The sequence below is a fragment of the Elephantulus edwardii genome, unplaced genomic scaffold, assembly GCF_000299155.1.
Source record: "Elephantulus edwardii isolate Elephantulus edwardi_28Jun2011 unplaced genomic scaffold, EleEdw1.0 scaffold00416, whole genome shotgun sequence".
In the NCBI taxonomy this organism is placed as follows: Eukaryota; Metazoa; Chordata; class Mammalia; order Macroscelidea; family Macroscelididae; genus Elephantulus; species Elephantulus edwardii.
This window is the reverse complement of record NW_006400166.1, coordinates 107,338-118,205: the sequence shown is the minus strand read 5'-3', so window position 1 is coordinate 118,205 and position 10,868 is coordinate 107,338. Positions and strand designations below refer to the sequence as shown.

The following is a 10,868-nucleotide window of genomic DNA, read 5'->3' as shown; positions in this document are numbered from 1 at the left end:
TTGTCGTTCCCAGCTGCCTTTTGAAATTTTTGGTTCAGCTCTTTGATTTCTAAGTTTCTTCCTTTGCTTTGGCTTCTCGGCACTCTAATGCAATATTCAGAGTCTCATCTGACATCCATCTTGGTCTTTTCTTCTTCTTCAGCCTTTGTAATGATCTTTTGCATTCTTCAGGGACAATTTTCTTGATATTCTCCAAGAGCTCATTTGGTCTATGTTCATTGGTGTTCAAGGCCTCAAACCTATTCCTGAGATGGTGGTAAAATAACATATGAGCAAGAGCATGTGCTGATGAAGGAGGATATTCAAGTTGCTGTGAAGGACTTGGCAAAAAACAAGGCTCCAGGAGTTGACAGCATACCAATTGATTTACATCACCGTGGATGTGCTCACTAAATTGTGCCAAGGAATCTTGAGGATAGCCAGCTGGCCAATTGACTGGAAAAGATCGATATTTATTCCCATTCCAAAGAAAGGTGACTCAACAGAGTGAGGAAATTATTGAACAATATCATTAATATCACAGGTAAGCAAGTTTCTGCTGAAAATTATCAAAAAACGTTTGGAACAATATGTCAACAAAGAACTGTCAGATGTGCAGGCTGGATTTAGAAGAGGTTGTGGTACTAGGGATATTATAGCGAATGTTAGCTGGATCTTGGCAGAAGGCAAAGAATACCAGAAGAATGTCTTTCTGTGCTTCATTGACTATGCAAAGGCTTTTGACTTTGTGAATCACAACAAGCTGTGGCTGACTCTGAGAAGAATGGGAATCCCGGAACATTTGATTGTGCTTATGCGAAACCTATACTTAGACTGAGAGGCAGTCATCAGAACAGAGCAAGGAGACACTACATGGTTCAAAATCAAGAAGGGGGTCCATCAGGGATTTATTTTGTCTTCATACCTTTTCAATCTGTATACAGAACAGATCATCTGAGATGCTGGGCTGTACGAAGAGGAATGTGGCATCAGGATTGGTGGAAGAGTCATCAACAACAACCTGCGTTATGCAGATGACACAACTCTGCTTGCTGAAACTGAGGAGGACCTGAAGTGCTTGCTGCAGAAGATCAAGGACTACAGCCTCCTATATGGACTGAAACTCAACATCAAGAAAACAAAGATTCTAACCACTGGGCCAATTGGCAGTATCAGTACGGATGGTGAAGAGATTGAGATAGTTAACAGTTTTAGTTTACTTGGCTCCACAGTCAACACTCTTGGTAACGGCAGCTAGGAAATCAAGAGACGAACTGCATTGGGAAAGTCGGCTGTGAGGGACCTTTCAAGAGTACTAAAGAGCAATGACATCAGGCTGGAGACTAAGGTGTGTCTGATCTGGCCTATAGTCTTTGCAATTATGTGCTATGCATTGGAGAGTTGGACAGTGAATAGGGATGATAGAAAGAGAATTGATGCCTTTGAGCTGTAGTGCTGGAGAAGACTGTTGAATATAGCATGGACTGATAGGAGAACAAACAGGTTTGTCCTGCAGAGAGTGAAGCCAGAATGCTCCTTGGAGTCAAGAATTCTGAAGCTTTGTCTGACATACTTTGGGCATGTTGCAAGGAGGGACTACTCCTTGGAGAGGGACATCATGTTTAGGAGAGTGGAGGGATGGCGCAAAAGAGGAAGACCCACAATGAGATGGATCGATTCTGTGATTGGGGTGGTGGGAATGAGTGTGTCAGAGATGGCGAGTTTGGCACAGGATAGAGCAGCATTTAGGGTTCTTCTACATAGGGTCCCTGTGAGTTGCAAGCAACTCGATGGCACAGAACAACAAGAAGAACAAGGAGGATCTATCAATAATCTGATTTATGCAGATGACACAACCTTGCTTGCTGAAACTGAGGAAGACATGAGACATTTGTTGCAGAAGGTCAAAGGTTGCACCCTTAAATATGGATTGAAGTTCAACTTCAAGAAAACAAAGATTCTCACCACTGGGTGTATTAGCAGCATCATGATAGACAATGAAGAGTTTAACAGCTTCAGCTTACTTGGCTCCACAATCAACACTCTTGGTACAAACAGCCAGAAAGAAAAATACAATTACATCAGAAAGTTTGCTGGCAAGGACCTCTCCATAGTACTGAAGAGCAATGATACCAGTCTGGAGATTAGGGTGTGTGTACCTAATCCAGGCCATGGTCTTCACAATTACTTGTTATGTATCAGAAAGCTGGATAATGACTAGGGATGATTAAAAGAGAACTGAAGCCATTGTGCTGTGATGCTGAAGATATTGAATATATTTGTCCTGGAGGGGGTGAACCCAGTCTGCTCCTTGGAGGCAAGTACTCTGAAGTTCTGTCTGACATACTTTGGGCATGTTGCAAAAAGGGACCAGACTTTGGAGAGGGATGTCATGCTTGAGATGGTGGAGGGACAGTGCAAGGGAGGAAGACCCTGCATGAGATGGATTGACTCCGCGACTTGGGTAATGGGAGTGCGTGTGTTAGAGACGATGACGTTGGCACAGGATAGAGCAGGGTTCAGGGCTGTTGTTAAGAGGGTTTCTATGAGTGGTAGGTGACTCAATGATATTTAACAACAAAAATCCAATTTGTATGTATCCAGATACCCAACTGAAAATAATCAGAGAAGTTTGGCTATATGAAGAATGCATCATCAGGAGTGGAGGATCATTAACAATCTGTGATATGTGGATGGTAAAAACCTAGTTTATGTAAATTGAATAGGACAAGACCCTCAAAACACAACTGGACTAATAAGCAATATTATAATAAATAAATGTTTTGAAGGATTTCATATTACTTAAAGTTTTTAAGGATTTCATATTAAATGCATAATCAATGCTTATAGAAACAGCACTCACAAATAAAATCAAATGGTGTATTAGATGACTCTGCTACAAAAGATCTCTCTGGAGTGTTAAGAGAACTTTCAGGAAGATGGCCAAATGGGCTGATGAACCACCCCGACCCTCCACAACAAAGACACAAAAAATCAGTTCATGCAGGCAGGGAGGACGGTTAAGTCGGGAATCCTAAACTATGACAGAAAGAATAAAAAAGTGGACCAGGAGTGACTGGGGGGAAAAAAACCCCACAAAAACTCAGAAAACATCAGACGGAGGATTAGAATTGTCTGAGCTGACACCAAGGCACTTCGAATTTTCAAACACTTTCAAGTGCAGTAACTTGACAGCCAAGGAATCCAGGAACTCCTGAGGTCCCACACCATTCACTGGTGACCAGGAAGATGCAACTTCTCTCATTTCCTCACACCATGACAGGGACCACAGGTGTGGCCATCTCTGTTTCCATTCAGTGGCTGACACTCCCGTGTGGATCCCAAGGTGTCTGCCTACTCAGGCCAGTGCAGCGTGCACTGTGACTGACTGTCCTTCCACAGACACCTCTTGAGATGGCAGGAAGAACTTCCAGGTCCAAGTGCTCTGCCACTAGCCATCTGTGCTGGTAGGAACTCAGCTAGCCAGCAGCACCTACTTCTGGGACTGGGTGCTCTGCTTCCATGACGATAGGAACTCCCTCAGGAATCAGTTGCTCTGCCTCCCGAGCCAGCAGCACCAACATCTTGAGCACACTTTTTTTTAAATAAAACCCTATCTTTTCTTTTAAAAGAATTTGTTTAACTTGTTTAATATATTCTTGCCATGAGTTTGTTCACTTGAATTTGGTTCTGGTTTTCTGTCCTATCCAGCAGACTAGTGGACGTTGTCTGCTGGCATGTCAGCCTTGACCTCATGTACAACAGCCAAACACTGTCTAGCACCCCCAGAATCTCTGTTGTGCTTTTAAATCCTTTATTGCAGTCACAATGGCAGTCCATATCTTTTAAGGTTTTTCTTTTTCACCAGCACTTGCTTTTCCAAGCATGGTGCCCTTCTCCAAGAACTGGTCCCTTCTAGTAATGTGCCCCAAGTTTCTGAGACAAAGCGTCTTTCATTCTTAATGTCATTCTGTCATGTTTCCTGATAGATTTGTGTTCTACTCCTAACCAAGTATTAAGACCCATTGAGTATCATGAGCAAAATATCACATTAATTTCTCTGAGGGACATTAAGTTTAGATCCTATTCAGGTCTCATTTTGCTTTTAATATTTAGGATGAACATATATATCCTGCTAGTACAGCAGCCTTTGACTAGCTTTTTAAAGATATTATGTGCCATCAAGTCACCTGTGACTCACAGCAACCCAATGTGGTTTGGAACCTTGCCCTAGTGTGAGCCAGTCTGCCTCCAACATACCTAATCACGTTGCCAGTTAACATGTCAATCCACCTCATCTGGGGACTTCCTCTCCTGCAATGTCCCTCCACCATTCCAAGCATGATGTCCTCTCCAAGGACTGGTCCCTCTTGGCCATGTGCCCCAAGTATGTGAGACAGTTTCAAAATCCTAGCCTCCAAGGAAAGACTTGACTTCATCCTCTCAAGACAGCCCTATTTGTTCTCCTAGCAGACCAGGCTACATTCAATACCCTTCTCCAGCACAATTCAAAAGCACCAGTTCTTCTGTCATCCTTGGTCACTGTCCAGCTCTCTGATGCATAGCAGTTGTTAAGACCATGGCCTGGATCAAGGACACTTTAGTTTCTGGACTGACATCATTGCTCTTTAATACTTTGGAGAGGCAGCAGACTTTCCAAATGCAATTAATCTTTTGATTTCCTGACTAGTAGTGCCAAGAGTGATTTTAGAGCCAAACAAGTTGAAATTGTTAACCACCTCAGTCTCTTCTCCATCCATCATGCTGCTGCTGCCCATTGGCCCAATGGTGAGAATATTTTTCTTGATGTTAAGCTTCAATATCTACTGAAGACTCCAGTCTTCGACCTTTTACACCAAATGCTTCAGGTCCTACTGTTGAGTTGTCTTCCTCCAATCTTGATGCCATACTCCTCCTCAGAAAGTCTAGTCTCAATGATCTGTTCCACAGAGATTGAAAAGGTATGGAGACAGGATGCATTCCTGACGCACTCCCTTCATAATATCGAACCATGCAGTTTTCCTTCTGTTCTGACAACTGCCTCCTGGTCCATGTATAGGTTTCACCTGAGCACAACAAAGCATTCTGGGATTAAAAAGGATGTATTTTATATCTAAAATATACAATAAAAAAATTAAGATTAAAATAGTTCAAAACTTCTGCATCACAAGCTGCTACAAAAAAACATGAGAACAACATTTTGACATGGCTTTGTAGGCCTTAAAGCCTGTTCTTTCATTCATTGCTCTTGAATCACAACTGAAGTATAGTTGACCTTCCAGTGGGTTTCGGAGGCCATGCATCACATAGAAGAGACTGCACATCTTTCTTTTCTGGAGCCAATTGTGGATTTGAACATCAGAGGCTCAGCCTTTAAGTTAGCAGATTCCCATGAACTAGGCCACTGGAGGAGCTCCCTGTTCTAGGTGAGATTAAGTATGTAGTGACGAGGTAGTGAACTAATAAAATGAAACACATAGAGAAAACAAAGAAAAGTTTATTGTACAAAATTAAGGCCTTCATACTTTTAAGGCTCACCAGAGCTTAAGAAAGACAAGGTAATTATCTAAGTATTTCCACAAAGTTTACTTTCAATATGTCCCTTGCTCTCAACTATAAAATGGCCTGTCCAGAGTTATCAAAACAAAAATAAGTTCAAGTCCTTTAAGGAAGACTTATGCTTATGTTATTTCTTGGCATAAGTGATCTTCATGGCGTGGGATGGTGTGATCTTAAATCCCTGCAAAGCATCCCGAGCAGCACCAGCTTGCCCGTCGTTTTCAAACTCAACAAATGCGATGTCATGCCTGCCAGGTACCAAGCGCACTTCCTTAAATCCAGGGAACCTTTACAGAAGAAAAAAAAAAATATATAAGTGTGTAAATATATACATATAAACATATAAATTTATATATACATACATAAATGGCATCTAGTACATAAATATCTACTTTGATTTTAAGTTTGTTAAGGAAAGTCCAGGCAAAGTATTAAATACTACTAGAAATCTGGAGCAGGATGAAAGATCTTAAAATTGAATGAAAACCATGAAAAATGGCAAGAATAATTCATGTTAGCTAATTCTGTCATTATATCAAAGCCTTGCTTCCTGTTTTACTTATGAATTAGCATCAGTAATTTAAGAACTAGGGGAAATTTAGCTTTTTATTTGCTAGATCTGCAAACTGGCTTTATTTCATGATTGGTCCCAGATCAAATCAAAGAATCGGTTAGGAATTTAGCCCATGGAAATGTTATTTGTTCTATCCGGAGGCTTATTTATGAAAAAAACTTACTGATTAAACAGCATGGATAACATCATCTCATTAGTTTCTTCTGGTAAATTATTAAGGAATAAAATATAGTTTGGAGGGTAATCAGGGACCTATTAGAAAGAAAAAAGGCAGAGTTAGCTTCTAAGTATTAAAAAAAGTACAGTAAGCCATTTGGTTCCTAATTAAAACCTCAACTTCAGAGGGCTGTATTTCAGAGTTTACAAAGGCTTTATTATAAAATCTTGCAACAGCTAATACTAAGAATAAAGACCTCAGAGGAATAAATTCAAGCCTAACAGTAATAATTTTGATCATCAAAGCATTTAACACAAATTCTCAAGAGCACAAATGTCATTAGCAGCACTTGTAATTGAAGATGATGTAATCTGGAGAATCATACAGTTGAGAGAGCTGAACCTGAGTAGAGAAGGCAGCACAGCACTCTTCCTCCGCTGGTCAACAAGTGGTGACACTCATGGCTCCACTACCACGCACTATGGCTACCATATCATAGCACAGATAAGATTACTATTGATAATCACCACTTGGTGTCTTCTAGCATTTTTTTACAAGTCAATGAGGTATGTACAGCTTCTAGTCCCACAACACAACAAGCATCATGAGATATTAGTACATCCTTCAGGGCTTCATATAGAGGAAAAAGCTCCCTTTTGTTCAGACTAGCATCATGGAAGAGAAAATAAATCAAGTGTAAAGAAAATTTATGAACCTAAGATCATCCAGAATCCTACTGTTTGTGATTTACACTTTAATTGCTGAGATGGTACAAATAAATGAAAAGTTCAAATAATTTAGAATCGGGAGAAAAACCTTGGTGGTAGAGCGAACTCTCTGAATTTAAGAGTCTTATTGGATTCCAGGTTCTAACTTTCCCTGAGGTTGCTTAGAAGGTGAGTGCTAGGAAGGAGATTCTTAAACATCTGCATTAAAAGATTCTATGTTTTAATGAACTACTAACTACTCCTTGTAGATGGAATAATTTTGTCTTTAGAGATATACACTGATAACATATTGCTCATGATTTTGTAAATCACTACCTAACTTGGGAGGGACAGGAGAGTATTAGGCTGAGTGAACTAACTCAGTCCCATAGGACAAATATGTATAAGACCATTATAGTAGAAATAGGTAACTAGGACAACGTGTATGAGGATCTAAGGGGGGGAGCAGAGGGATGCGGAGGTAATCATGGGGTCACAATGATGGGGTGGGTGGGTTGGGGAGGCGGCAGGATCTGTTTGAGGGGCAATGTATATAAACTTTATAGGTAAAACAGTATAAAACTAAAACCAAAAAAAGAATTGCAAGAAATAAAAAGATAAAAATTAAAAAAGAATAAGTTATTGTATATAATTTTAAAGGCTGTACTACACAGAAAATACCTGAGGACTTGGTGAATTTCCTTGAGTAGTAGCTGAATTTGGTGTTCCCTGAAATCAAAGAAAAGAGTGAAACAGTTAAAATGTCTAATCTCTACAAAAAAAGTAGCAGATATCTATAATTATTGAATAAAGATATTTTCAACAGGTTTGATTCCATTTGACTTCCTATAAAAATGTGACTCTAACTTGACTCAAATACGCTTAGCTTGTCAGTTACTTTTTTGAAAGGACTAGCCTTAAACTTTAAAGACTATATGGCAAAATTTAACTGATTAAGTTTATAATTATAGAGAAATACAAATTACTAGTCTCTTCAGAAGCCAAGCCTTGTATTTAGTGAAACTGATTTCTAATTAGTTTTCATCCTCAAGTAACCATCTGGACTGAAGTAAGAGACTGTAGGTTAGTACCCTGACCACTGTAACAAATTGAGCTTCACAGGTAACTGAATTATACAAATGTTCTGGTTTCCTGGTGCCCATAAATGGGGAGCTCTGGTGGCCTAGTAGGCAAGGAGTTACACTGCCAACCCATAGGCAAGCAGTTTAACTCCAGTTGCTCTGTGGGATAAAGATGGGTAACCTTCTCTCATGTGGTTTAGTCTCTGAAAACCCGCTGGAGGGTGAGCTTTGAGTCAGTCCCAATCTGATGGTACAAAATAGCACTGGTGCACATAAAGTTTACACTATATTGTTGTCTAATAACCGTGAAGATAGTATCATAAGAAAGTTTGAAATACTGTGACAATTACCAAAATTTAGCAGAGAGGGGATGTGAATCCACCTAGACAGACTTGGCTCAATGCAGTGTTGCCATTAACTCACAATGTGTTAAAAGACTGTATCTGCAGGGTACAGTCAACTGAGGTAGGACAACACTTTCTTTATAAGAATTAACTATTTACTAAATGGTAATTTCATTTTTACTAGGTATTTCAAATTAGAATTTGCATCCTAAGTTGTACAGAGTACTTATCATTAAAGATAATACCTAGTTATTATTATACAGGCAGTAGAATATGAGAACAAAGCATTGTTTTAGAGACAAATGGTATCAAATTCAAATGTGCTGCTGTGTTGGAACTGACCCTTCAGAGGATTTTCAGTGGCTGTAAACTGCCCACCTCTCACAAAGCAGCTGGTGGATTAGAACTCTATGCCTTTGGGTTGGTAAAAGAATTCCATACAAAAGCAAATAAACCTGTTTAATATAAATTTATATATGTAAAAGTACTAATTTTGTTGCTTAAACATAACTACTGGAATTTCTTAAAATCCGTCTATTAAACACAAACAGATGTGTGCACCTCACGACAGACGTATACATACACCTAACAAATTTTTAACACACACACACAGAAATTACATTTTCCCCCCATCTTACCTGACCAGGTTTTTTGTTTGTGGCTGCTGCAGCCTGTTCCACAGTTTTTGCTTTCTTTTTCTCTTTCTTTTTCTCTTTGTCGGCAAAAGTTCCACGCATTTTAGAAATTATATCGGAATCTGTTTTTGCGTATTGGATTCGCTGGTTAAAAGATTTGAAATACAGTTTATCTTTCAGTACAAGGTTATTTATACTAATAATTAATATTTTAAATTTCACGACTTAAGTACCCTGTGAAATAATTTTAATACATCCCTAAGGAAAATCTTTCAAAATTTACTATATGCCAAATAAAGACAGATTGTGGCTTTTGATTCACTGGAATGGACTTGATGGCAATGAATTTGTAAAAGATGTAACGCACAACTTAGACAAAATTAAGTGTTCAAATGTGCTTCTGAAAAGAAAAACCACACATTTCAAAATGGAATTTTAAAAATATCAGTTTCAACAAACCAAAATAAGTAAACACCAGTATCTGTTTGTTTTCCCACCTCACCCAGTTAAAGTCCAGAAAAAATCTGTACTAGACAATTGTTAACTCCTTAGACTCTCACTGAAAGAGCCAAGGTGTCAACCAGCTGAGCTGCAAGTCACATGGAATGGGTTACTTCTGTGACAATCTGTGTGTGGCCTTTACTTCTCATTACTATACCACAGCTAGCAAGAATAATACAGACCCTTGAAGCAACAGAAATCTGCTGAAAACAGAAGAGTATCTCATAAATGATAAAGTGCATTCTGGATTACAATGTAACCCAACCTACTGCATTCTAACACAGTAGATTCAGCACCAATTAATAGGCCAACTCTTTTTCCTGAGTTAAACTGTTTCTAATGTTGGCCTTTTTACAACCTGTAACTTCCTCTCTAAGGAAGCAGGTTTCTTCTCTCGAGCTAGTTTGTCTCTGATCATATCAATTCAAGAATTTCTATCTAAAATTACTATGCATAGCAAGCATTTAATTTTGGTCTAAAAGCAAAGTGACATTTTTTAAGACTTTCTCTGGCTGGTCTGGCAATGCCAAGTATATTTAAACCTGCATGTTTTCACCATCATCATTTAACCAAAAGGAAATAGGCTAACTGACAGAAGAACTATTATTTCAGGAGATATTTTGGAAAATGATAAATAAAACCAGGCTTTCCATAGAAAATCCATTAAAGTAGTAGAATTGAAATAGACATCTATCTTAAAGTAACTTTTGACTAGGTCCAATGGCTCTTGCCCTCAGGATTCAGCCTTGTCCAAAGTGTGAACAAGTCTCAGATAGACTGATCTGTTTTGATAGTACCTTAAGTCTAATCTGTCATTTTGTGAAAATTTCTGATTTCAGTCAGAGCTCTGTCTAGAGCAGTAGTTCTCAACAAGAGGTGGTTTTTTGTACATCAAGAGTCAGTGGGCACTATTTGGAGAAAATGCTGGTTGTCAAGACTACAGGAAATAGTAGCTGTGCCTAGTGGGGAGAAACCAGGATGTTGTCAAAATCCCTGCAAATCACAGGCAAACACACTCTGTCCTCATGAATAATAAAGGTTCAGAGGCCGAAATCTTGGTCTAGACTGCACACCCATAAGGAATAAAAGTTATCCACAACTTAGAGGAGGATCAAGATTTACATTTATTCCAAGTTTCACAAAAGTCCTGAGGAAGTAGGTTTTACTGTGTATTTTTTGCATTAAGAAAGTATATGTTTTATCAGATAAGGGACTTATATCCAGAATTTATGAAATAATTGAGCACCACAACAAGATAAAGGTAAATAATCCAATAGAAAAATGGGCACAGGATATGAACAGGCACTTCACCGAAGATGACATTCAGATG

At 39.0% G+C, this 10,868-nt stretch overlaps 1 protein-coding gene across 1 annotated transcript in view; it reads right to left on the bottom strand.

The window, feature by feature from the left end:
- Positions 1 to 5,665: 5,665 nt before the first annotated feature.
- The window catches only part of LOC102866467 (U2 small nuclear ribonucleoprotein B''-like), a 15,153-nt gene continuing 9,950 nt past the window's right edge, over positions 5,666 to 10,868 (bottom strand). The window contains exons 3-6 of the mRNA XM_006902457.1: positions 9,041 to 9,181; positions 7,658 to 7,705; positions 6,276 to 6,364; positions 5,666 to 5,825 (exon numbers count right to left, since the gene is read on the bottom strand). Of these exons, the coding sequence (XP_006902519.1) occupies positions 5,666 to 5,825; positions 6,276 to 6,364; positions 7,658 to 7,705; positions 9,041 to 9,181 (438 nt within the window). The remainder of the gene's footprint in view (positions 5,826 to 6,275; positions 6,365 to 7,657; positions 7,706 to 9,040; positions 9,182 to 10,868) is intronic.